The following is a 27,356-nucleotide window of genomic DNA, read 5'->3' on the forward strand; positions in this document are numbered from 1 at the left end:
CTTCAGAGTAACCAGTAGTTCGGTGTTTTCCAACCCAATCAGAATTCTAGGAGGGATCCCGCTGTAACTTTCCACGGGAAGACCCTGTAGGTATCAACAGTATGGACGCGATCTAGGGAGTAACGCTTCTTGGAACCCTTTCCAGAAATGTCCAGTTGAATGACTCTCGAATCTGATTCAGTCCTAGTTACATTGCTTGTCCATTGGAGACATAGAGGTTCCACTTCTCCTTTCACCCCCAGCTGGTCTGCAACTTCCTTCTCCACAAGAGTGAATTCCGACCCATCATCGAGAAAGGCCAAGACGTCGATCGAAGAAGACTTGCTGTACAACGTTACAGGTAGAATACGGAAAAGAGTAGAACGTTGCTTACGACGATGAGTGTTCACCTTTCCGGTTGAAGGTCCTTCAATTCCAGACGGTTGTCGGGACATCGTAGAACTGTCTTCAGGTTTTCCTGGATGCAACAGCGTATGATGTCGTAACTCGCATCCTTCTATGCCACAACCTAACGACTTGCATGGCCATTTTCCATGGGAAATTAAACACCTTCTGCAGAGATGTAACTGCTGAACCAACTTCCAACGTTCTCCTATGTTTCGGCCTTTGAAGACACTGCAATCTCTAACTTTATGGCCGAGCTTTTGACATACTGTACACGGTTTCGGGTGGTCCGGCTGTTTCTCCTCGCATGCTCCGGTTGGTCGACGAACAAAACTGACGTTTTTCTTGTTCTCCTCAGCATGCGCATTGAAATAGCCCTTTTCTCTACCTTTCTGCTTGTCCGGTTTTGCGCTTGTTTCCGTACTGTATGTTACGTTACTAGCAGCCGACGCTATCATAGACATGTAATCGCTGAACGTTCGAAGATCCGCGTTAGCTACTTGCCGTAGATAAAGCGCCCAGTCGAGCTTAATGCCAGCAGGCAGCTTTCCAACCAACTCTTGCAATAGAGTAGGGTTAGACAAGTGATTATCCATGTTCATGGCTCTCAAATGGCCACACAAGTTCTGAACAGCCAGTCCGAAACTCATGACGGTCTCCAGTTTATCTGCTTTCGGGGGCGGTATTGCTCGAACTCTGTTGATAAGACTATTTACCACCAACTCAGGCCGACCATACAACATCTGTAATGTTGCGATGATCTGTGGTACAGATGACGGATGGAGAAGTTGACAGCTCACAGCGTGAAGAGCATTTCCCTTAAGGCAACGCTGGAGCCGCATCAAATTTTCAGCGTCTGTGTAACCACACATTCCATTGGAGGTGGTGTAGCTACTGTAGAACAGAGGCCAATCTACGGGGTTGCCATCGAAAACAGGGAGATCTTTTGGAACCACATGGCGAGCAGCGAGCTGTTGTGCATTTGGCCCCATTGGAATCGGCCCTGGTACTTGTGAGATACAAGGGGGTATTTGGGACGACATGATGGGATTCGAACAACTTGAAACAAATGTGACCGGCGGACGGCGAACTGAACTTGAAACCGGTGGACAACCAAACAAGTTAGTGAACGTCATTGCACCCGTTGTTATAGGATGCATACTAATGTTAGAATCAACAGATACTGTGTTCGGTGTCGAATGGTGCTCCGGAAGTTCCAAATCTACCGGTTGTGTTTGGTTCGAAGGGAAAGAAACTATGGCTGGATTTAACCTACCTCCACGTGACGTGCTAGAAGCAAACCTGTTCGTATGGGTGACATATCTTTCTATCGTTGATGGTTCCACGGTTTCCATGGACTGGCGAACGTTTAGTTGACTATTTCGAAGAAGACGGCTGTCAACTTGTGGTTGCTCCGACGATTGTAGACGAAGATGGTTCAGTTGGTGCTGCAGGTCACGTATCTTCTCTTCCAGTTCTTTTGCTCGGGTTCCAGAATCCCATGATATTCTTGGTGAGGCCCTAGCCATCTCGATTTGCTTGGAAGTAGGCGGAGATATCACATTGAGAGGATGAGCGGTGATTTGAGCCTGGGAGCAGTCCGCCGGGCGAGCAGCCGTGTTACATGCTGGACCCTGCGATACAGGAGTTCCGTTTCGAGTTGTTTCGGTAGTATGAAAACTGCCACTCCGTTGTTCGGTATTGACGCCAAACAGTCCACGAGAAACGAATGTGGGATTTTGCATCGCTTGAACGCTCACTGGTGTAACTCTAGTGCTGGTACCAACCTGTGCTTGTGAGCCTTGAATGTCAAGTTGGCTATCGAGGGTCTGATCAATGCCTGCCGATGATGCTTGCTTCTGTGCTGTAGTTCCCTTTCGAATGGTCCCAGTTCGCGACGTCGAGGAAGTTGGGGCATTTCCTTGCCCGGAACTTGTCAAGGCCGCTTCCATCTGTGATTCCAACCACCGACGAACTGAGCTAGACGCACTTCGCTGGCTTGCGACGCTCTTAACACTACCACTGTCTTCTTCATTTAGCTCATTTTGCAGAAGGTTGTACTTCTTCTTAATGAATTCCAATTCGCGTTCCATCCTTTCCTTCATGCTATTGCTCCGAATTTCAATCTCCTGCTGAACTGATTTTTCCCGTAGTTCTCTGGCGAACTCCTGCGTTTCCTGCATCAATTTCTCTTGAGCAGTCTGTTCTTCTGCTAGCCGTTGCATCTGCAACTGGATGTTTGCTAATCGAGACGATGATGATCTACCAGACTGCGATGAACGTAATGAATCTGTTTTCGCATCTTGGTTCAGCACTGCTACGCATTTGCAGCAACTGAAGCTGCGGTCCTTGATTGCCTCGTCCACTTTGGCGCAGGAGAAATGATACCACCTCTCGCACATATCGCATTGCACCATGTATCGCTCCGCGATGTCCGGTCGATTACACCCGGGGCAGCTTGCTTCAGTAGCGGCTTCCTCTTCCGAGAGCTCTCTGACGATGCTCAGACGTTCGGGCCGCGGCCTGAGAGTGGGCATCTTGCTACCGATAGGCTTGTTACTAACCTCCAAACGGTCGATAAAATTTCTTAAAATTTGTTGCTGACAGTGAAAACTTCGGTGAACTTTCGGATCTTCTTTAGCAAACCCAGAGTTGATGTGAGAATGCTTTAAGAAATTTTAATCCAATTCACGTGTGAAAGTTCAATGTGTCAGTCTTTGTCGAACGAGTTTTATGTATGTAACGTTTAAGATACAAATTCAATAATTTTTCAATTTAAACATTTAGAAATTAGACTAAGATTTTAATTTGTGCATGTGCTATCGGTCGATACGTTGGTTATTATTTATGCTTTGTCAATGTCATTGTCAGTTGTCCTGTCATCTGTACCTGTCAATGTCACTGTCACAGCCTTATCCCTGTGAGAATTCATGGTTGCTTCAAGGCCGGTATACACCGAGTGATCGTTGCCAACAATAGGGAAGTTCTCTGTTGGTCAACGGAATAGGTGGGTTCTTCTTTGATAGCAGTAGACACGTTTCACAGCGCTTTATGAATGATTCAACCTCCGAACTCATTCCAGGCCACCAGAAATGGTCACGTAGGATTCTTTTGGTGGAACCGATTCCCATATGGCCCTGATGAGCCGACTCAATAGCTTTTGTTCGTAATTCTTCTGGAAGAACTATCTTGTCGCTTCTGAAAACCGAGCTTCCAAAAACACTAAGCTCCTTGGCCTGTGATTCATATCTGCGCAAACCATGCTCCCAGTGTCCTGTTTCAAGTGCAGCTCTTACTTTCTCCAACTCTGTATCCTTTTCCGAATGTTTCTCAATATCGTCCCAGGAAATTTCCATTGCTCCTGCATCGATAAAGTACAGCAAATGATTGGTGGCGGCTTCCTCATCAAACGATTTGATTGGCTGACTTTGTTCGACCAATCTGGACAGTGCATCTGCCACATTCATTTCACCAGGTATCCTTTTGACATTGAAATTGTAGGGCTGCAGTCGCAATGCCCATGACTCTGCTCTCGTCACTGCTCTTTTCCCAATTCTGTGCCGGCCACCAAAAATAAACTCATTCGATTCTGCATCAGTTCGTATTGTAAAGAACATACTCGTGAGGTACACAGAAAGTCTTTCAACAGCCCAAACCATTGCCAAGGCTTCTTTTTGTGTCTGGGGATACTTCTGCTCTGTAACAGATAGCGCCTTTGAAACACACGCTATTACCCTCGGGTTAGATTCCTGGTCGAATTGGACTAATACCGCCCCCAAGCCAAACGGTGAAGCATCGACGAATAGTTCTGTGCGGTCGTCTCTGTTGAAATATCCAAGCGTAATGGTGTCCCACGCCTCATTTTTTAGGAGCTCAAATTCGTCCTCGAGTTCCTGATTCCAGAAGAATCGATCAGCTCTTGCTAACTCTCGAAGCCTTATCGTTTTGTCTGCTCTGTTTGGGATAAATTTTCCGATAAAGTTGACCAATCCTAAAAAACTCTTCACCTCTGCAATCGACTCTGGATGCCTGAAGTTTCGCATGGCTGAAATCTTCTCTTCTTCGATCTTCCATCCTTCAGCTGACACTACGAAGCCCAGAAATTCAACCGACTGCTTTCCGAAAGCGCATTTTTCTTCATTTATTTTGACATTATGGTTTTCCAAGCTCTTCATCACCTGTTCCAAGTTTTCGTCGTGTTCTTTCTTAGTACGCCCGAAGATCAATACGTCATCCAAGTAATTAATCTGACCTTCACATCCAGCAAGTACAACGGTTTGCAGAGTCTCCTGAAATATATCGGGAGCATTCGTCAGTCCGAACGGGAGTCTGCGATAACGGTAGAGCCCATCTCCGGCGAAAAAGTTCGTTAAATGTCGTGAGCCTTCGTCCAACTCAATATGGAAAAATGCGTTCGTCAAATCAATGGTGGAGAACCACTGGGCACCATGAAGTTCCATCAGTATCGACTCAAGTGTGGGCATTTTGAAGGGAGTTCTATAGATACATCGATTGGGTCCCCGCAAATCGATGACGAGTCGAATATCATTCTTTCCTTTGGGTACCACCAATAGGGAAGAACAGAATGAACGATCCATGTCCATAGTGACCTCTTCAATGATCCCGCTTGATAGAAGATAGTCAATCTTCTGTTTCGTAAGTTCCTTGAATGCTTTTGGAATATGAGTGTACACATTACGAGCGGGCGGCATATTAGCATTATACTTCAACGACACTGGAGGAATGTTGAATTTTGGAAACTCTCTGGTTGAAACGGTTTGAATATAGCGTTCATTGGGCTGAAACTGGTGCCGTTTCTGCTGTCGTATAGGCACATTTAAACCAACGTCAAGGACTGAGTATCTGATCGCCGTGTTAAGCCCCAAAAGTGCTTTGAACTCATCCACCACGTAGAATTTTTCTACTGTTACTGGTCTATCGTGCGAAATGAACAACTCAGCGGAAAAATTGGCGACAACTTTGATTGGTTCAGGCATTGCATACGCTTTCAATGGTGTGTCAGAAGAGGATTTCAGACCAATTATTTGAGACTTAGCGTTCTGATCGGCTAAAATCAGGTCGAAAGATGCCTTTGTAATGGTGTTCACCTGCGCACCAGAATCAATTAGAAATTTAACTCCAATCCCGGCAACTTTTGCTTCAATCGTTGCATTTGGAATTCTATGGCCACAAGTGGCCTGCATGTTGTTCACCTCTAGTGTATCAGATTCGGCGACTTGTGAATCGGTTTTAGCCTGTAAAATGATACGCAAACATTTAAATCAATATTTTATTTTCTTTTATTTCAATTAGTTTATTTCAAATAAAACTTTTCTTTCAAGTTGTAATCCATTTAAGATTGTTTCAATAAAACATGTTACTCCAAATCATCAATGTTTTGTACCTTTGGGTCTGGATCAGCTTCCGTTTTCGCACATTCGATGGCGGCAATCTTCCGTTTTACGGTAGGCTCCTCTTCCTCTGCGTGGCGTTTTAAGGGTCTTCTCTGCTCCAATGGGCTGGACTGATTCGATGGACAGCAACGAGCAATATGGCCATACTGTCGGCAAATTCGACAGTCCTTCTTGATCGCAAAGCATTCAGATGATCGGTGATAAACGCTTCCGCACCTCCAACAGTTGGATTGTGAACGATTGTTGCCTCTCGAAAATCCTCGTCCTCCTCTTCCACCACCACGGTTCGGGAATCCTCTGCCTCTTCCGTACGAACTGAAAGCTGTTCGTTGGTTACGATATTCCTCATTGCTGTGAGACACCGCCGCAACCAATGGCGAATCTCTCAGCCTTTGCCTCCTTAGAAACTCTTCTTCGCTTGATTTTTCAATCTCATGGTCCTGGATCAGATCGATGAGGTCCTTCATGGTACCTTGCTTCAGCCAATTCCGATTGGCCAGTGTCCGAACTCTAGCATCGTTAGCCCTTTGTGTGATAACTCTCACTACCGCCTCCATCTCTTCATCCGGTCCATAACCACACAGCTTCGCAGCACAGGTCACGCGCCGCACAAATGCAATGCTGTTTTCCGTAGCTCCTTGCAGCATCATCATAAGCTTTCCTCGTTGCGTTAGTGTGTATGCCCTGGATCCATAGTATCCGTCAAGTCGAGCCAATGCGTTCGAGAATGGGAAAGTTTGCTCATCCGGCATCTCTGGTGTAGAAGATGTCGTGCTCAAGATTTCCCGGAGCTTGGGGCCAGACTTGATCTTGAACACTCCGTATTTCATCCTTTCATCTGTAGCGTTGGCCAGCTGAAGCGACGAAACAAGCATGTCCTTCCAGTATTCGAATGCTTGTTTGTCAATTTCAGTTTGCCCTTCCGATGGTACGCATTCCGGTATGTTCAGTGCACCAAGTGACCAATTGCTCATCGCCGAAAGAAGTGGTCCATCAGAGTGGCCCGTGCTAGACGACGCCGGAATCCAGTCACTGCCAAAGCCTGACAAACTTGCCACTTGCTCGCGGAGTGCGTTGTTCTTTTTGAGAACCTCGCTCAGTTCCTTTAGAAGGGACTTTTTCGAGGGCGTTCTGTAACGAATCACAAAATATTTGGATTAGCTCAATTTCCAAAGCAATTTTCTAATACACTCCGTCTTTTTCCACCGGAGGCATATTCGAAACTCGTCTATGTCCACCGAGTTCGATTCTTTTTTTTTTAACTAGACCTCCGTCTATTTCCACCGGAGTCTATGCAAACTTACTTTGTGGGAGCCAGCGGTCCGTTGAATGTTGCGCCACTGTCGCGACCGACATCTGACGAGTCCATTCTGATCGTTTGCCCAGCTATCAACTGGGTCGGATGACTGTCGCAAGAAAACTCACGAATCGAGGAAATGGCGCTCTGGGTGTGAGCCTCGGCCCGGCGGGGTGGGAAGTAACAGCGAGAGAATTTTTCAAAGCCTCGCTGCTACCGTCAGCTTGATCCAACTCTTAGTGTGTTGCACGCTCCGTGTCCGATGGAAGAATGAATGAAATGCGCTTCGCGCAGTTCGTTTTATTCAGTCCAATGCCCGGACAGGCGCACGCTCAGTGGGCGCTCGGATTGAGCCTCGGCCCGGCGGGGTGGGAAGTAACAGCGAGAGAATTTTTCAAAGCCTCGCTGCTACCGTCAGCTCGATCCAACTCTTAGTGTGTTGCACGCTCCGTGTCCGATGGAAGAATGAATGAAATGCGCTTCGCGCAGTTCGTTTTATTCAGTCCAATGCCCGGACAGGCGCACGCTCAGTGGGCGCTCGGATTGAGCCTCGGCCCGGCGGGGTGGGAAGTAACAGCGAGAGAATTTTTCAAAGCCTCGCTGCTACCGTCAGCTCGATCCAACTCTTAGTGTGTTGCACGCTCCGTGTCCGATGGAAGAATGAATGAAATGCGCTTCGCGCAGTTCGTTTTATTCAATCCAATGTCCAGACTAGTACACAGTGGGTGGGCGCTCGAAGTGAGTCTCGGCTCGGCGGGGTGGGAAGCAAAAGCAGACGGTGAAGTTTTTTTTTTTTTTTTTTTTTTTCAATTACCGATGGGCGGAGCACAAACAACAGACATTATCCCGATGGCTTTCTTTCAGACAGTTTGTGATAGGTTTTCATTCTGTGAATTCCACAACAGTTGTTTTCAATGCTTTACATTTTATTTGTACATTTTTACAATTGTCAATCTCATATACTACACATATCACACCCTTGCGTTACTGGAGATCTGCCTCAGAATTGGACACGCAATTGCCGAGAAAATTGAATCCATCATATCACCATTCTATTCACTCGTTCCGCATAAGTGGCCTCCAAGCGCTCTGTTAGTTGGTACCTAGTACATATAGATGTTGTGATCCTCTAGTGAACCATCATCTTATAGAGCAACGCATATGGACCAGTGTAGAACTCTCTCCCACCCGTGTCCAACCTTAGCCCGTACAAAAATGGCAAACAAATAAATACAATGAAGCTCACATCCAATCCACCACTTGGCCAACACCACCACCGACCGTGGCCGTGTGTAAGAGGACCAACCATAAAAGTACTGCGGGGGAGTATGTACGTGTAACATTGCTGGTGGGCAGGGGGGACTCAGCACGTGTAGCTGCTCCAATATTGTTGTCGTACACTTTACGCCTGCTCTGTACTAAATATCGACGACGGCAAGTGACAGCGCGAACGACGTACCTATAACGTTACGCTGCTGCCGCGGTCCTACCACCTAGCCACCTAGCTGTGTGTATATTGAGCTGAGTATTTAGCAGCGTCGAGAGCTCTTACATCGACGACGCACGTCGACGACACGGCGACGACGATGGGCTATGGGCGCTGGCTATAGAGAGTTAGTGCGAACGGATCGGAAGACCTCGCTCCGCGAGTTAGCTGGTTTGGTTGGCTTGGCTGGATGTGGATGATGTGCTCAGCTTAGCAAGCAGATAATCGCGGTCGTCGTCACATGGCTTGCAGCTCTTTTGCGAAACGCCAAACCCCGAACCGACTATCTGACTGTTGTGGGTGTGTAAGAGAGGGAAAGGTTGTTGCGAAAATAACATTAGGGTGGTAAAAGTGGGGTTTGTTGTGATAAAATTTAAAACTTATTAGTTGCATTTCATGTCAGAAATGTACTTCGAGCTTAACCCGGGAGCGGTCGCGTCGTGTACTGAGTACACGCACTATGAAAAATGCACGCTTTTTATTTGAAGGATTCCTACAGGACTTTGTTTTGGTATTTATGCGCAATAGAAACACCAACATCTACTGGAACTTTTATTATAAATCGACAATGATTTTTCATAAGGGCCTAACTGACTTGATCGATTTCTCTTCGTCGACTCTCTCTTTCGCTAATAACTTGATCAAAACAAATAAAATCATTATTCTTTTTGTTTCTATACCAACATGTAGTCGTCTTCTTCGCATTTCAACCAAAAAATCTTTGGAAAACTCAATACACATTCTGTGATAACACAAATAGAGGATCGATGAAGAGAACTCGAAAATGTCAGTTAGGCCCAAATGAAAAATCAGTGTCGAAATACTTTTTTATCTTTTATCTTTGTTTTTCCCCATGATTACTAGATGAATCAGTCTTGGGCTGAAAATCTCGGTAATAAAGATAATATAATAATAATAATTCCCGATTTCTTACTGCGTTTCCTGGGAATCTCCCAGAAGTGTAGTCTAGTATTCTTCCAGAAATTCTTTCCTCAAATCCTCCAGAAGTTTCTTCAGGGAGTCCTGCTGATGTTCTGTATAGAAATCTCCGGGGAGTTATTCCTGAGAATCCTCCAGAAGTTCCATGTGGGAATCCTTGAGAAATTCCTTCTAGGAGACCTGTATACGTTCTTTCAAAATATCATCAAACTGTTTCTTGGGGGATACTTTCAGAATTGATGGGATTTCTTTAGTTTTTTTTTGAGAATCCTTAGTTTCTTCTGGAAACCCTACAGGAGTTGCTGGAGAAATCCTCAGATTGTTTTCCAAGATCCCAGACTCCTTTTTCCTAGAGAAACTTGTTTCTGAAAGACTTAATTCCTTATTCACTTAATGGAACTTCTGAAATATTTATTGACGATTTCTCAGAAGAAATCCATTAAGGAATCTGGAGAAGTACAAGGTAGAATCGTTAGGAGGAATTACTGAAGAAAACCAACAGGGCCGGATCTAGGGGGGGGGGAGGGGTTCAGAGCCCCGGGCCCCCACATTTTAGGGGCCCCTACAAAAACTAATTTTGGCTCAAGTACTGCTGAAGAAAAAAAGAAAAACTGCATTGCTCATCACATTTGTACCTCCGAGGGGCCTTCACAATCGCTCGGACCCCGGGCCCCCACAATCCTTAATCCGGGCCTGAAAACCAAGATTGCATTTTTGGAGCAATCGGAAGATGATATCACGAACAAAATTCTATTGGAATCTCCAGTTAGCTTAGTGAATATAGTAGTTTCGGTCGGGAAAATTTGGACAAGAGAAATCTGTGGTAGAATTTTGAGCCCCATCGGAAAGAAATTGCGACCAGGGGAGAAGAATTCAGCACTTTGCGTAATTTCAAGAAATTTGTGTAAAAAATAGCATGAAATTTATTTCACTTAAAAAAAGCCCTCCTCCAAATTCTGCTCTAATCTAATCTAATCTAAAATGGTATTGGTATGGAGGGGGCAAAGACTAGAACAGTGGCAAAGTCTATTGATTTTATAATAGTGTAAAAATTCTGGCAATGACAGGCAAAGAAAGCTCTAAACTGTTTAAGTTCTCGAAGAATACTTGAACTGGCAGGCCAAGTTCAAATTGGTACTTAGAGCCATAAAAAAAAGAAGAAAGAAGAAGAAGGAAGTTCTTGGAGGAATACCCAGATGGACATCCTGGAGCAATCCCCGGAAGGAACATCAATTAAGGTGCCCTAACTACAATGGGTTAATGAAATAAAAAAAAGTTTGATTATCCAGGGTGACTTTTTCCTATTGCCGGATAATCGAGTCCATCCTTTAATGGTTTAATATGCACATCCCATCTATTATTATTGATCTACCATGGTTAGCTACTTATGTTACACTGATTGAGCCATTTTACAAAACGACAAAATTGTTGACGATGATATTGTTATTCAAGTGTTACAGATTTTCAATAATTAAGTTGGCTCGGTTTAATTTTTCAATTTGACATTTGGTTTAATTTTTCTCATGTTCAAATAAGAGGTAAAATTATGCATGAAAGAAAGCATGAATAACATTAATTACAGCTAAATTTAAATATGTTGAAAGCTACTGTGGCGTATACGTTTTCTATGTCATCATTGATGGTTGCTTCAAATTCATTCATGGATGCATGGCCTTAAGATTAATGTTTAACTATAAATAACTCGTGTTCGAGAGAACAAATTTGACAAAAACTTAAGTGTTGACGAAAACGTAATGAAATGTTGACGAATTCGGATAGTGACAAAAACGAATAGTGATAAAAACGGATAGTGACAAAAACGGAACATACCTGTAATCTACTAACGGTCTTGTTCTTCTGAAAAACTTTGCAGAAAAACGTCATTTTTTTTATCTGCTTTGAATCCCGAAATAAGGAAGTATAAAACATGAACTTCGTTATCCCAATGTCTATGTTTATCGGTGTCTCAAAGCAACACCCTGAGTTAATGATTTATTTTAAGTAGGTTGATGAGTGTTGCTATTTGAGGTCACAGTTCCGAATAATAAATGGCCTTGCGTGATATCCTTGGTCAATACTACATGGAGGAGGAAAACTTGAATCTAGGATTTTGTATTTCGACGAAGGTTGGAAAGCATTGTGACTTTCTTTACGTCCAATTTCGGTCAAACTTCCCCATAATGAACTACGAAAATGAATTTGCTAACTCAATTTTCAAAGCAATTCTTAAAAAAATTTTGAACATTTTTGAAAAAATAATCCCAAGATATTGCCGAAGGAACTTCTATAGACATCACCTATTGATTTCGTAAAATAGAACCAAAAGAAACTTCCAAGACATTATCAAAGAAATTACCCAAATCAATAAAAAGATCTATCGAAAAAAACACCAAAAAGAGAAGGCAAAGTAAATTCCAATGAAATATGCAAAGGAATTCCCAAAGAAGTTTTTGAAAGAATTCTCAAATTCTTCGTAAGCATGGGGGAACTTAAAAAAAAAACAAAAAAGGACGGCATTTCGAGGAATCCTCAAACGAATTTGTGAATCCTTAAAGTAATTGCTGAGAGATCTTAAAAATCAGATTGCCAAAACAATTGCGAAGGAAATGGCAATTGAAAGAGAATTCCGAAAGAATTTACAAAGGAATTACCGAAAAATTTCTAAAATAATGAATGAAGAAGATTAAAAAAGAATCGATTGCAAAATTTACAAATGAAATGCTAATAGAATTTCTCAAGAAATGTTCGAAGTAATTCCTTAAGAAACTGCCACTGAATAACTTCGAATACATTACTCAAGAATTCAAGAAACAATAGTTTGAAGAATTATCATAGAAATCAACAAAGGAATGACTAAAATAATTGCTCAAGGAATTTTCAAAGTAGTTGCCGCAAAATTCCCCCTTTCCAAAGGAATTATGAATAACATTGATAAAGAAATTCCCTTTTAAATTACTGAAGGAATTCCAAAGAAATTGTCAAAGCAATTTCCAAAAAAAAATGAAATAATTTCCATGGAGTTGCTGGGGAAATTCTGAAAAATAAACAAGAAAAATCCTCAAAGCAATACCAAAACGAATGTTGAGGCAACTACAATAAGTGTAAATTCTGAATTCCGAATGTTTTTCCGATGAAATTTCTAAAAAAAACTTCTTATGAATTGCCGCAAAATACGGGATTTCGTTGCGATATTCATCCAAGAATTTCTTTCGAATTTTTTCCAGGAATGGGACGCAATCAATGAAGTACTAGATTGAAAGTGGTGAGCTGGATTTTTGTATGGTGAGATGATCAAATCTACATTTCTGCAATGAAATGATGCAAACAGCGTGGGTTATATGATTTCTTGACTAATTTGATGCTGTTTGAGCAAAAGTTTGAGTAACTTTGTTGTAGAAGTTGCAACAAATAAATAATACAACATCACACTTACCCAAACTTTTGCTCAAACAGCATCAAATTAGTCAAGAAATCATGTAACCCACGCTGTTTGCATCATTTCTTTGCAGAAATGGAGATTTGATCATCTCACCATACAAAAATCCAGCTCACTACTTTCAGTCTAGTACTTCACTGATTGCGTCTTATTCCTTTTAAGATTCCCCAGGAATTCTTTTTGGGACTCCTCCAGATGTTTTTTTTTGGGATTTCTCGAGGGATTTCTCAGTGAGCTATTACTAGCATTCTTACAGAGAATTTTTCAGTATTCTTTTAAAAGTTTTTTCACACAGAAGCTTTTCACGAAATTTCTTAAAATGCTTCTAGCTGGAATTTATCCAGAAATTCTTCCTGGTATTCCATAAGGAACTACTTCTAGCATTTTTGCTGGAATTCCTCACGAGGTTTTCCAAAATGTTTTATTGGGAGTTTCGTTTTGAGATTCATGGAGGAGTTTCTTATGATATTCTTCCAGGGGTATATTTGAAATTCCTTCTGGAGATTCTTCTGGGATGCTTCTAGAAATTTTTTTTCAGAGATTCCTAAAGGAGTTCCTTCTGCTTGCGTGACTCTATCCAGGATTTCTCTAGGAATACTTTCCGAGAATTATACACGGTTTATTCCAGTGTTCCTTCAGGAATGTCTGCTGAGAGGCGAGCTTCCAGGAGTTCTTTGTGAGAATTTCCTATACTATCTTTAGGAGTTTCTTCTGAGATTTCTTAAATTCCTTCGAAATGACTTAGAAAGTTTATTCCTAGAATTCCCAAAAGGAATTCCATTAGAAATCTGATTTTATGCGAAGCCATTGGAGGAAATTTTAATGGAACTTTCGAGGAAATTCTTTATGGAACTACTATTGTTCTTTTGATATTTTTTTTTTCAAGTAAGTCCTGTGCGAACTTTATTAACCCATGCAAGAATTTTATTCGGAATTACTGAAGTTGTTCCATAAGGAATTCTACATGGAACTTCTGAAGCCATTCCGTAATGGAGGATGTCCATTAGTAACATCTGAGAGTACTATTATCACGATAAAGAATAGGGTGAAAGAGGGGGCGAGTCTTCTATCCGTTTCTTTCTCGAATTAATTTAGGAGGATGCGCCAGATTAAAAAAAAACAGCTTTCTACCGCAGTGTCTGAGAATATTACAGAATAAACTCCAGGAGGGATCCCAGAAAGAACACCTGTAGGATCCCTGGAACTTCCCAAAGGATTATTTAGAGAAACCGTAGAATCCTCTGAAGGAATCTCGTGAGATTCTCCTGGACAAAATCTAGAGAGAAATCCAGGAAGGAATCCCTTTAGGAATCTAAGAATTTTACTGGAACTCCCAGAGGAAACTTCTTAAGAAAACTTGAACTATCCCCAGAAATAATCTGAGAAGGAGCTCATTGAAGAGACCTCGAAGAAACTTCTGGAGGAATCATGAAATGAATATCTAGAGTAAACTCGGAATGAATTCATAGAAACATTTTGAAACGATTTCCTGGAGGAATCTCGGATGAAACCTCTTTAGGTTTGTCAGAAGAGACCCTTGGGAGTATTTCAGAATAAGCCCACTGAGGAAATCCAGAAAGAACTCATGGAGCAATCCCAGGGGAATCTTGGAAAGAATTTCTGGAGGAATCCTAGAAGGAATTCCTGGTGGAATCTCGATAAAAAATCCCGGAAGGTATCTTTGGAGGAATCCCGGAAAGAACTTTTGAAAGATTCTTAGGAAGAATTACTGATGAAATCTCAGAATGTATTTCTGATTGAATTCTTGGAGGAATTCGAAAAGAACTTTTGAAGATATCCCAGAAGGAGCATCTTCTCAACGTGCGCTAATCTACGTTTTGAATTCAATTATTAAAAAATAGTTGAAAAATACTTTGAAGTTATTTGAAGGCATAAAACCGAAGAAATTCTCGCTGAAATTGACTCAAAGAAGTTGCTTAAGAAATTTCAACAAGAATTATCAAAGTTATTGGCGCTGAAAATTGTATGGGCATTTTCGATGGATTTCCCAAAGCAATTTCCGGAGAAATCTAAAAAAAATGCCATTCAAATTAAAAAGGAGTTTTCAAACAAATTGCCCTAAAAATGCTTCATCATTTTATTTAGATTTACCGAAACAATTTTCTGAAGATTTACCTAAAGGAAATCAAGTACTCATGAAATAATGCCAACATTTTACTCAATCAGTTCTGGTTCACTTACGAATTCGACTTAATAATAAAGTTAACGGAAAGTTTTTTTTTTTAATTCTGGAACCAATCCATCCCATTTTCTTTGGCTAACCAGTTGCCTATCACTCACAAAATTAATCAGACAACAAAGTTAACCTTCTCTCTTAATTTCGCGTTTGAGTGCTTTTCGCACATTCGCATTATTAACACCACCAAACAATCATTTCAACCCACACCAGCCAGCCGTAGCGAAGATTAGGCAAAAGAGAAAAAGAGAGTAAGGTAAATCAATCCAGTAACGCCGCTCACTCTCCGACAGGCACGCTACTGATTGTTCACACACGTGTGTGCTTACTGTGAACCATCCAGTTAGTTCTCTCGAAACTTGCGAATGAAACATTCACATACCTAATTATGTTGTTATCTCATTCAGAATGTCTAAAGTTTCCCAAATTTTTAGTTTTGGGATGTTTTGGACGTTAACATACGTCCAGATCGACTCCAGTTCAATACGAGTGTTCCAGTTCTTCATAATCGCCTTGGCCATCTCTTAACGCTCCGTTACCTCTCTCTCTCAGAGATGTACTTTCGCTCACGCTCGATATCCGCGCAATCAACGCTAACGGCGTGAGATCCAATTCCAAGTCGACTGGAGCGCAAATCGCGTGATCGGCGATCAAAGTAACACGTGTCGACTCCGGGCCCCGTTCGGGAGTCCTTCGGCAGGCCAAAAATAAACCACATGATTCGTCACCCTTCTTCCATGGCGACACACGTTGGCCGAACCGAAGCAACTAAGGCGCGTGACAAGAGATCGGAGAAGACGAAAACCGTTACCATCTTCAACCGGCGGCCGCGGTGGCGGCGCCCACATGGCAAGTGCCTAAAAAGGGCACACGGCGACGTCGTTGATCGGCGCGCGCTGACGGGCGGCCCTGCTGCCCGGTGCCTATTTCCAGCAGGAATTTATGCACTCTGAATGGAACCGCAGGCTATGAACGCGCAAAAAAACAGCGCACATTATTGCATTGCTGAAGCCTACCTAATGTTAATGTTGCCCGTGGAGGTCGGTTTTGTGCGCGCTAATCCAACCGGTTTACGACGACCATTACAGGTGCAACAGTTCCATCGCCGCAGCACCTCCGGCTGCTCCTCTGGAGCTTCAAGATCTCCGAACCCTGACGGCGACGACGACGACGACGACCAACGGAAGGGAAGCAACGATAATAAAAAAATATTCCTGTGGCAGCCGGAGGAAAGAAAAACGGCACCGTCGTAGTCGTCGCCGTCTTCCTTGGTTGGCCCTTTCGCTTCGATGTCCGTAGGAAAGGCCACCATCAGCCATAAGAAGGGTGTTCACGAAATGTTTGCACCACGTCAATTTTTTGGCAGCATCCAGGAACGCTTCCCGCAAGTAAGACCCTATCAGCTAGCATACAGCAGACTACAACTGCCCTGGACCTCGCCGGTGATTCCTTTCAATCCACAAGCTCCGACAAGACAAGATAGCGTCCACGGTCCCTTTCCAAAAGCCGAACTGGTTACTGAGTTATTGCCGACGGGTCTCCGGGTGGTTTCCCCGCCTTTGGCAATAGAACCAGACTCTGCCTCTTCCATACTTCTGGGAAAACTCCCTCGTCCATGCATTTTTGCATAGCAGACCTGAACTTCTCGGGAGCTTCTGCATTAACTACTTTTAAGCAGGGATGGGAACACTCACTTGCAACGAGTTACATTCACTTGCTATTTTCTCAGCTCAGAAGCGTGCAATCAAGAAACAATGTATGGGCGACTTTTGCCTAGTGATTTCGTCTAAAACTTTGTCGAATAGAGTAGGGGTCGCACACGAATCCCAAGGTCGTGACACAGCTGTGAAAGCGACTCTCCACGAGGTGAGTGTAATTTACATTCACCTCGTGGAGAGTTGGTTTCGCAGCTCCCTCACGACGTCGGTATGCGTGTGCGACCCCTACTCTATTCGGCAAAGTTTTAGACGAAATTACAAGGTAAAAGTCGTCCATACATCGTTTCTTGATTGCACGCTTCTGAGTTGAGAAAACTGCAAGTGAGTGTAACTCTTTCCAAGTGAGTGTTCCCATCCTTGCTTTTAAGGCCAGGTTCGGAAATCCGTCCACACCTGAGCCCTTACCCACGCTAAGGGATTTTGCTATCCCCGCAAGATCCACATCGGTGACCTTCTTCTCATCGCCAGCCCCAGTCCCAGGCCGTCCTACGAAAGGAGGTCAAGGACTAGGATCATAACGCGGAAAGAGCCCCTCGATGATCCCCTCCAACATCTCTGGAGATTGCTCTGTAGGAGCCATTACACCTCTCGTCTTGGCCATCGTGATCCTGTAGGCGTGAACTGCTCGATCGGCCATCGCAGAAGAGCATAACAGGTACAGAAGAAGACCCCGTTTACTTTGGCGACCACGAAGCCCTCAGGTAGCAGACACCAACTCCTGGTAAATACCCAATCCATCGCCCATATCGTCACCATTTTTCCGGACCCATCCGCGACCCAGTTGCCGTTGCTGGCGGGTACTTGGTATGGGTCCACTATAATGCGATATCCGTCTCCCACTCAGTAACTGCCTGACAGTGCAGTTGATGAGCTGCGTTACAGTGATTCAGGTTCAGCTGCGTTACCTGCACTGTGATTTGTTCTCTACGGCCTTTCTGAAGACCGGGAACCTTGGACCACGCGTTGAGTGCTTGTTGTTCGTGGATCTCCCGGATTTCCCAGAACACTTGGGTGGACTCGTGTTGTCTTGTGCCTTATGACCTTCGCCGTCGCATTGTGTGCACAGCTTGCTTCTGTCAGGGCCTTTACAGACTCATGACTTGTGCCCTGGTTGCAGACATCTGAAGCATACCTCCGGTTGCTCAGAGCAGCTGTACCAAGGCCCCCTGTGTTCCTGCCGGGCCCTTCAGTAGCCAAACGGCTGCGGTGGCCACCAGCACCTTGTACTGTTTCCGCAGTTCCGTCACGGGCTCCTCCGCGTGAGTGTTCTCATCTAAGTTCTTCACCTTCATAGTCGCCTCTGCCGTAAGAGCCCTCAGTTCAACCCCTTCGTCAAGGATCTCTTCCGTCAGATTTTTGCAGACGGCGCCCTTGTGCTCCTTGTCGCGTTTGAGCTCGAGGACCATTTCACCCATACGAGTACGTCTAATACTGCGCAAGTCGGATGCCAGATCCACGAGTTTGGCGTCGCTTCTCATCGCCTATAATACATCCGAGTACTTGGACTGTTTGGTCTTAATGACGAGCACCTACTCTCCAACACCTTCTTGATTTAGCATCCCTTACCTCCTTAACTTATGGTTATTTTCTTTTTCCTCTTCCACTCGACTTTCGTCCAAGGGGGGTCCTCCCCTTGGTTCACCTTACTTAGTAGTTGCTGAGGGCCTAACAATGGTTGCAACCCCCAGTTCCCTTCCATCCGGGCCGGGCCAGCCATTTCAGGCCCACCGTTCTAAGCTTTCCGGGACGCCTGGCTAGTGTCCAACTTGCCGGCATTAATGCCGACCTTCGGGGTTAGTATTCGCCTAGCTTTTCGGGCACCGTCAGACAGCTCTTCATCTGACGGCTGCCTCACCTGCTTCTGCGAGTACTTATCAAAAACAGTCGCGCATGCCACACTCTTTGGGCCACCTGTGAAAGTGAAGGCCTCCAGTGAACGTCGTAACCTTTGCTTTCGTCGGTTCTGACGCTGCTGCAGTTTCATGAGTTTCTCGTGGTCTTGCTTGGCTTCTTTCATTGACTTTCGAAGTCGCAACAGAGCCTGCTTGAGGTCTTTGCTTATGTTGGACCTCTAGAACGCAAAGTCAATGATGGAGTCTACCTCACCCAACAAACTAAACGGGGAGGAAATTGGGTTGCCCCAGAGTCCTGCACAGCTCCCTGCTCCTCCATTTGCTTTCCTTGAAGGAGACGCGAGTCATGCATCCAGTAACATACAGCGAGCCATCTCCACTATCGTTCGATTTTTAAGGTCCGCAATACCAGTTTATTGTGGCAAGTAACCTGCTGTGTACTGCGGAACAATCCCCTTGGTTCGGTAGAATTTCCCCAAACGCTTCGCCTTATACTCACCACCCTGGTCCAAGCGGATTACAGCAGGATTTCGTCCAAATCGAATTTGAACCATGGCAACGTATTCCTCGATCACTTCTGGCGATTCAGATTTTCGCTTCAGTACGCAACCGTGTAGCGGCTGTAATCGTATGAGCGTTAGAAAATATCTTGATCCGCTCGGCGTCACAGTATTCATGGGACCACAGATGACGGTATAAACCAGATTCAGAATCTTCTCCGATTGTCGCCCGAGAAAGACGGGCACGGCTTCCGTGCGATTTCCCCCTCAGCACAGCACTCGCAGATCTAGTAGACGTCACATTTCCTGATGGATACACCCTTCGCCAAACCATCAAGGAAGACTCGCTGGATGGCTTCTGGATCTCGATGTTCTAGTTTACGATGCCACAAATGAATGAAATCCTTCGTATACTGTGCAACCTCCTCGCTTCGCTCGGTACAGGTGGGGTATGAATATAGTTTAGTGTTATTCCCCTTGCGTGTCCTTCCCCTAGCAAGCATCAGTGACAGCCAGGAACTATGACGAGGTGGTCGGTGTGAAACTGCCTCATTGAGGAGAGGAGCTTTGGTGGAGCAAGTCGCCTTCATCGTGTAGTTCCGTATTATGCCAAGTAATTCTACTGTAGTTTGCTAACATGGCGGGGAACGGATTGATTCAGTGAGTAACGCAACATTCACATTGCTGAGTACCTCCTCGTCCTGCAAACGTAGATGAACCTTCTTTCTTCATCATCATCGGACAGTTGCGCTACACATGGCCTGGCTTCCGACATTGATGGCAGACGATGGTCTCCTTCTCGACATCGACATGCAGGATGGCTTCTACATTCTATTCTGCGCTTCGTCCAATAACTTTCCTATAGCTAGCTCCATGGTCAGGTCCTTGTTTTCACGGGTCTCCAATGCCGTGGTCAGGTTGTCGAAGGAATCGGCCGTGCTTTTCAGAACCATTGCCACTTTCAGGTTCGCATCCAATTCCTGACCCACGTTCGCCAGACTAGAGAAAAGATCTTCCATCCGGAACAAGTTGCCTTCCATGTCCCCATTTTCAACAGGAATACCTTGATCGTCATTGTCGTTTTCTGACGGTGCTTGTTGATTTCGTCCCACGTAGCCTTCGCGGTCTTGTAGTTTCTAATCGGCGGATGTTGGCAGTCGTCCGCCAAAAGGGCGATCGTAGTCTGGGCTTTCACGTCACCTGCCTTCCACAAATTCTCCCGGACTAACAACATTTCGACTTTGAACCACCAGGTTTCCTATCCGCCGCTTCGTAACTTCGTGATATTAAATTTTGCACCGTTCATTTTCGTATTCGATCTTCGCTGTGATCTTCCTTGAGCCAATAACACATCGACTAATCCATAGCCTACTGGAGTTTTCCAGTCGGTTTGCTTCCAGTACTATGTGCACTACGTCAGCGGGGTGAGCGCCCGCTAATGTACGAAGAAGGTTAATCTTCCGGCTGTTAAGGTACGAGACTAAGGCCATTACTCCTTATTGCAATCGATATTGGAAGGCTACGGTAACTCTGAAGTTCATGTGTACTATTCTTGGTATATAGGGCCACACAGTAGTTGGCGCGAAGCAGCGGTTGTCCGAAGTGTACAGACAGTAGACTGTACGACTCCTAGAACACTGCCGTGAAGCATTCCTACGGGTACCGTGTGAACTTCCGAGGTCAGGCTATGGTCTGAGTGTCCTCTGTTGTACGTAGGAGTCGTCTCCAGTCCACTCGGTCCATGGCTGTGCGTCTCCAGTTCCGCACACAGCAAAGGGTTTGCAAATCGTCTTCCTCTTGATCGACCCACCTAGCTCGCTGCGCACCACTTCTTCTTGTCCGGTCGGATGACTTTCGAAAACCATTTTAGTCGGGTTGCTATCCGATGTCCTGATGACGTGACCAGCCACCGTAGCCTTCCAATTTTCGCGGTGTGGACGATATGGTTGGTTCTCTTAGTAGCTTATGCTGTTCATGGTTCATTCGCCATCTCCAAGTCCCGTCTTTCATCTGCACTCCGCCGTAGATGATACGCAACACCTTCCTTACGAAAACTCCAAGGGTGCGTTAGTCATCTGCACGTAGAGTCCATGCTTCGTGCCCACAAAGGACCACCGGTCTAATCAGCGTTTTGTAGATAGTTAACTTCGTGTTACAGCGAACTTTGTTCGATGGTAGAGTTCTGCGAAGGCCAAAGTAAGCTCGATTTCCTGCCACAATGCGTTTCTGAATTTCTCCGCTTGTGTCGTTGTCGTCGGTAACCAGTAAGCCCAAGTACACGAATTTTTCAACCGCCTCGATTTCATCACCGTCGATAGAAATTTGGGATGGCGGGTGCGGTGATTGGAGTCCTTTGCTATCATGTACATACTTTGTCTTCGACACATTATAATGGCTAATCCGATTCACCTGGCTTCAGACGAATGTACGTTTCCGCCATCGTCTCAAATTTACGAGCTATAATATCTATATCATCAGCGAAACCAAGCAGCTTAACGGACTTCGTGACTGCTTATTACACCTTTTAAGGCGATGTTAAACAGCAAGCACGAAAGACCTTGTCGTAGCCCTCTGAGAGATTCGTAGGGACTCGATAGTGTACCTGATACTCGAACTACGCACATCACTCGATCCATCGTCGCCTTGATCAATCGTATCAGTTTATCTAGGAATCCGTATTCGTTCATAATCTGCCATAGCTGGACTCGATCGATTGTATCATACGCCGATTTAAAATCGATTTACAAGTGATGTGTGGGCACGTTGTATTCGCGGCATTTCTGCAACACCTGGCGGATGGCGAACATATGGTCCGTTGTAACGTTTAAGGCCGAGCGTTCAAACGTTGTTTGTAATACCAATAAAAAGCAAATGTAGACACCGCAATTATTTCGTGAACACCACCTCCAAGGTACCTACATAATATTTTTCAATGTTTGCTGCAACTCTGAGTCTGTAGGTAGGTAGGTATACCTGCATCATCATCAGGTGGGAAAGAGCGAAATGGTGAAAAGAGATAACTTTCTGGTGGTGGCCGGATTAGGTCAAAACCAGAATCTAAAACACTGATTTGCCGTTATAGTGATTTATTTTCCTTTCCTTCGTTCCTTGGACGGACACCCCAGCTCCTCTTCGTCAGTTTCCCTTCGTCTTCGTCGTCGACTTCGTCCGATTGAAGACGGAACGTTGCACATCCGTGTGGATCTGTGGATAAATCGGCGGATGCAAGTGGATGTCGGAGGAAAATGGGGATATTAAATGCAGCTTAAATGGAAGGAATTTGCACGGATCAACACCTTGGCACACTCGGGTCGTCCCGGGAGGGGGATACGGGATTTATCGTGGGTACAACGCGTGGATAGATACCTACCTGGTGAGCTGGTGCTGGCAAACAGGTGACAGTTGGATAGGAGCTAGAGTGGGCTTCTCGTAGGGTGGTTGAAATAAAAACCTGTTGCAAATTAATAGGTTGTTTGTTGATAAAAAAGGTCTGAGGCAATGTACTACGTCAAAAGCAAAACAAAATGTCAATGATAGGATTTTTCTGGATTTTCTCAGCATCGTCTTAGCGTAACGTCCATTCTGGGGTAGAGAATTCTGCTATGTAGGGCTTCCAATTCCGGGATGGATTTCCCGGGAAATGAAATTTCCCGGGATTCCCGAATCCCGGGAAACAAATTTTTGTATCCCGGGTTTCCAGAATTTCCCGGGATTTATTGTTTCAATTGTCTATTTTTGTCAAGTCTTAAATGACAATTAAAAATTAAAAGTCAAGGATCTTGATTTACGTTCGTCAAATCACATGGGCGCTATGCAGACGTTATTTATGTCGATGTTATTATATAATTCGAGCTTAGATGAATGCTTACGCAGATAACATCCTCTAAATAATATGAAGGCCTTGAAACTGATTTCTACCGACACAATTCTTCTTCTTTTAAATGTTGCTTCAAAGTATGGAGTTCATCCTATAGTGCCAACTGATCCACCACAACTCATTGCATGTAAGACGCATTACAGTCAGAGTCGTATTTATAGTTGACTTTCTACAAGGTCGTAGTGGCTACCCAACTATTTAGGAACAAATCAATTTGTACATTGCAACTAGATCATGATGCAACAATTTCATATAGCGCTTGCTAATCAGACGATCAGATAATAGCACGTATGGTGCCATTACTGAGCTTCAATGGGGCTTTCCCCTTTTAGCTTTTTACTTTGACTTCGAGAACCCTCGCCAAAGTTTTTTTTCGTTTTTTTTTTGCTTTGGCAGTATTGTAAGTTATAGTTATTTTTTGTATCGGGTGTTATGTACTCGTGACTTGTGTTATTCTATCTGTTTATTAAGTATGACAATGTGATTGTGAATTTTAGGAATAAATCCTAAAATTAAATTGAGCATCATCATTGGGGTTGTTGTTGAATAATAATCAATAAACAATTAATTACTTTTAGCAAAACACGTTTATGTACTTTAAATCAAAATTTCATTATTTTAAGCTAGTTGAAAAATGCGTACTTAAAATGCATTGACGGTAAAATATGAACCTTCTTATCGTGAAATTTGCTGAAATGTGCACAGTCTCCAATAGGAAATGAAAAAATATGATATCTTCCAAATAAATACATTTTTCGCAAAAAATATAATTTCCTTATTTCCCGGGATCCCGGGAAATCCCGGGAACTGGTAATATTTTTTCCCGTTTCCCGGGAAGCTGTATCCCGGGAAAATTGGAAGCTCTACTGCTATGTCTTTTCACCTCAAATCTCCAATCAATCAGCTGTTGTTTCAGAAATAGTTTTTCATAAGTTCCGATTTTAAGTTCATCAGATCTACAAAGTTTTTTTTTCCTTCTAAACCCTAGGGGGATAATCTGCTCAACAGACACCCTAACAGAAGGTTAGGGTAGTGTAGGTCTGACAGGCCGTCTCCTACAACAAAAGTAAAATCTAGGGCTACTCTCTCCTCGTACCCACTAAACCATTCCTATGGTCGCCAAACCCTACGTCTCTCCGGAACCACCAAGAAGGTATTGCTTCAGAGAGGGGCTAGTGCACATCGCACCCACAAGGTTAGCTGCGTAGCCTGCAGCAACGAACATCGATGACTCGCTTTGGAGAGTCCATCACGGTAGCATGCTGGCGCTTAGCCAGTTTCCCGAGTGGTCCTCGCCACTCCCTATCCCTATCTACAAAGTTGAGACATGATCATTTGAAGAACTAAGAACAAGAAATTGTCCAGTTCATGTATCGTTTTGCGATTATGTTATGTACAGTATTGAGTTTCACGGATCTACAGGGTCTCCAAGAACTCCTTTAAGTTTTGATAGTCAACTCTATAAGTGCAACTTAGTATGCCTCGAAGTATTATGAATCAGATTCATTCTCACACAGGCTTATACATATGATTCAAACCAAGTTATGAGTTCAATGACTGTCTAAGAGTCTCCAAGGACCTCCTAAAGTACAGGCCGTCGAATCTACCAGCATAACAAATATGTTCAAATCTACACACTTAGCCATTTCGCACGAAATATAACCGTAAAATTAAAACTTTTAATCCAACACAAGCCCTACGGCTATCTACGCGTTGTGGCATGCCAACTACCAACCAAAAATAGTAATAACACCAGCCATCAAAGCGAGCCCATACAACCTGCATAACAACCGTAATTTCCATCCTCGCCATGTCATTCTGTGTCTCCAACCATTACCTACTACCGGAGTAACGCTGGAGATAAAAAAAATGTGCCTCAAAACTAGTTTTATTGCAAAAACATCACCTCACAATTCCACAGGGAAATGCAAACAAGTTGAATGCTGCGCGATGCGATGTGATCTCCCGCGCGCGAGCGCTCAGTTGGCACATATTTAACTCGCCTCCCCCCTCGATTCTCTGACCATCCTCTCCACCATCTGGATCCGAAAGATGCGATACGATCTGGTCCAGAGATAGGCGAAATATTTCACTTGTTCCTTCCATCCAGCACCGAGCCAGGCCGGCCCGCCTGGAAGGACTTTGTTCTGTCTGTCACTCGGCTAAATACGCTGCTCAGAGAGTAAAAAAATCGAAGATTGAAAGTGAAGATTGACATTCTCATTTTTTCATTCGTGTTTGGTCACATTCATTGTCAGCTGTATGCCTCTCTTTTTTCATTCAATTCTCTGTCACGAATATTTTCTCGCACGTCGTAAGAAGTCCAATTTCTGTTGACAGACGCACAATCCGACTTAATGGACAAATAGAGTACATAATTAATATTCTAATTGACTGTTATACACAAGTTTTGAGGTGATTGGAAGTATAATCGAGAGTTACGGTCCAGTTATATTTCTCAGTGAAAATTGTCAGTGACAGAAAAATGAATGAATAGGTGAGAAAATTCATTCGCCAAAATGAATTTAATTTTGATCCCTCAGTTGAGAATTTTCAAAATTCACGTTGAATTTCACTAATTGAAAATGAAAATTTTAAACTCTGACGCTGCTGCTGTAGTGCTGCTGCCGCTGTTGCTGATAGCCTTAATCTAGATTTTAATTTAATGTTGCTCGTGTTCGCGGTGCACTTCTTCGTAAAGTGGAATTCTTTCCAGGCGGCGCCTCGCGTCGCTCGCATGGGACTTGGAGCATAAATCACTTTGACGAAGTGTTGTAGGCATCACAAGTTTACCTTTGGTGGGGGTCTTGTCCCCCGGATGTGGTTCCGCCGGGGAGTGGGGTATGTAAGCAGTTTTGGCATGTTTACAAGGACGCTGAAAGGAGCCGTTGCGATGGTGGCGTGTTGGTGAGCGTTAATGAGGCATTTGGAATTTCTAAAATTACTTCCTCGTGAAATTTTGTTACTCTTACTATCTCCACGTGGTAGGTATATTCATAAGTCTACGTTGAACCACTCTAGGGTGTTGTCAGTAAGTAGAATCCAGTAGTTATCCTCGATACAATCAACGAGGACCAGTCGTCCTCGGAGCTGTGGAGAAAAATCAACAGCATGCCAGGCAAACGCCGAGTAGTTAAGGGAAATCCGCCATCGACAAATTCCTACTAGCCCTTTCTAAGCGTCTTTTCCTATCCCAACCCGTAGCTTAGTAAAGCTGATTTCCCGACTTCCCCTGACCAAGGTCAACTTTTCATCCAACTGTTCTCCATGGCTGAACTCAACTACACCCTGAGCAGGGTCAAGGGGAAGTCAGCAGGACCAGACGAACTGGAGTACCCGATAGGGGAACAATGCTCAAAATGCCAAGGTGGGGTAAAATGGCCCAACTCATAAAATCATTCCTGAATGGGGCTTGATCATTACTATAGGTGAATGCTGTCAAGATATGTTTGCATCAAACATTCTTTTAGAAGCTAGGCCGCCAAACCCACGAAATATCTATTGGTATCCCAATAAAAATTGGCAACTTCCGGTTTTTCGTGCTTGCAATAAAGGTTTTCTGGTGATTTTATTACCAGCCAAGTGTTTCTAACGAGATTGAGGCACACATGGAGGCGCATGGTTATCGATGTCAACGCTATTCATGTTAGGGGTCATTCAAATACGACGACCATCGTTTTGCGGGAAGGGGGTAATACTGCATTTATTGAGTATGCGCAAAAAGCGGTACATGGGAGGATAGGGAGTCGGAAATACCCGAAAAGTGATGGACTTAATTTTTGAATGTTTTCATGAAGTGCCATCTTACCGGCAGATGGCCTTCCGTTTTACGAACCAGTTTTTAAAATCGCTAAAAATCGAGGAAAGTGCAATAGTTTAGTGAATATTTTTGCTGAAGTATTGAGCAAATATTGTCTAGTTGCGGTTACCGCTTTGAAAGCATAATAAATGAGGCTAATTATCATAGAAAGCGATGAAAGTTTGAAAATGGCATCTTACCCCACTTTCCTTTACTAGAGCATCTCATCCTGGAAATTCCTAAATCCTTCCAGAAGCCTCCCTAAGAAATCATTCGAATGCTTCTGCAAAAAATATTCTAAAAGCTGTTCCAGGAATGCTACCACAATCCTTTTGGAATTTCCTTCGAAAATTCGTCCAGAAGTATCTCTGGGATTTTTTTCTTGTAGTTAAGACGGGTTTTCTCCTGGAGTTTCTCCCCAAATTGAATCCAGGATTTCCGTATGGAATTCTTACA

The 27,356-nt window shown here is 43.9% G+C and overlaps 2 protein-coding genes across 13 annotated transcripts in view; one reads left to right on the forward strand and one right to left on the reverse strand.

The window, feature by feature from the left end:
* Nucleotides 1-27,356, forward strand: part of LOC109422828 (sex determination protein fruitless) — an 883,045-nt gene that overhangs the window by 455,369 nt on the left and 400,320 nt on the right. The window lies entirely within an intron of this gene.
* On the reverse strand, nucleotides 39-12,803 carry LOC134285194 (uncharacterized). Of its 2 annotated transcripts, none has more exons than XM_062845493.1 (2): nucleotides 7,103-12,803; nucleotides 39-6,929 (listed from the first exon to the last, which is right to left on the reverse strand). In XM_062845493.1, exon 2 carries the CDS (start codon nucleotides 2,919-2,921, stop codon nucleotides 39-41), a length of 2,883 nt encoding a protein of 960 aa, XP_062701477.1. In that variant the 5' UTR covers nucleotides 2,922-6,929; nucleotides 7,103-12,803. The 2 variants fall into 2 exon arrangements, with proteins under 2 accessions (XP_062701477.1, XP_062701478.1); XM_062845494.1 differs by having other exon boundaries at nucleotides 2,930-6,929.

This window comes from Aedes albopictus, chromosome 1 (assembly GCF_035046485.1).
Source record: "Aedes albopictus strain Foshan chromosome 1, AalbF5, whole genome shotgun sequence".
Classification (NCBI taxonomy): Eukaryota; Metazoa; Arthropoda; class Insecta; order Diptera; family Culicidae; genus Aedes; species Aedes albopictus.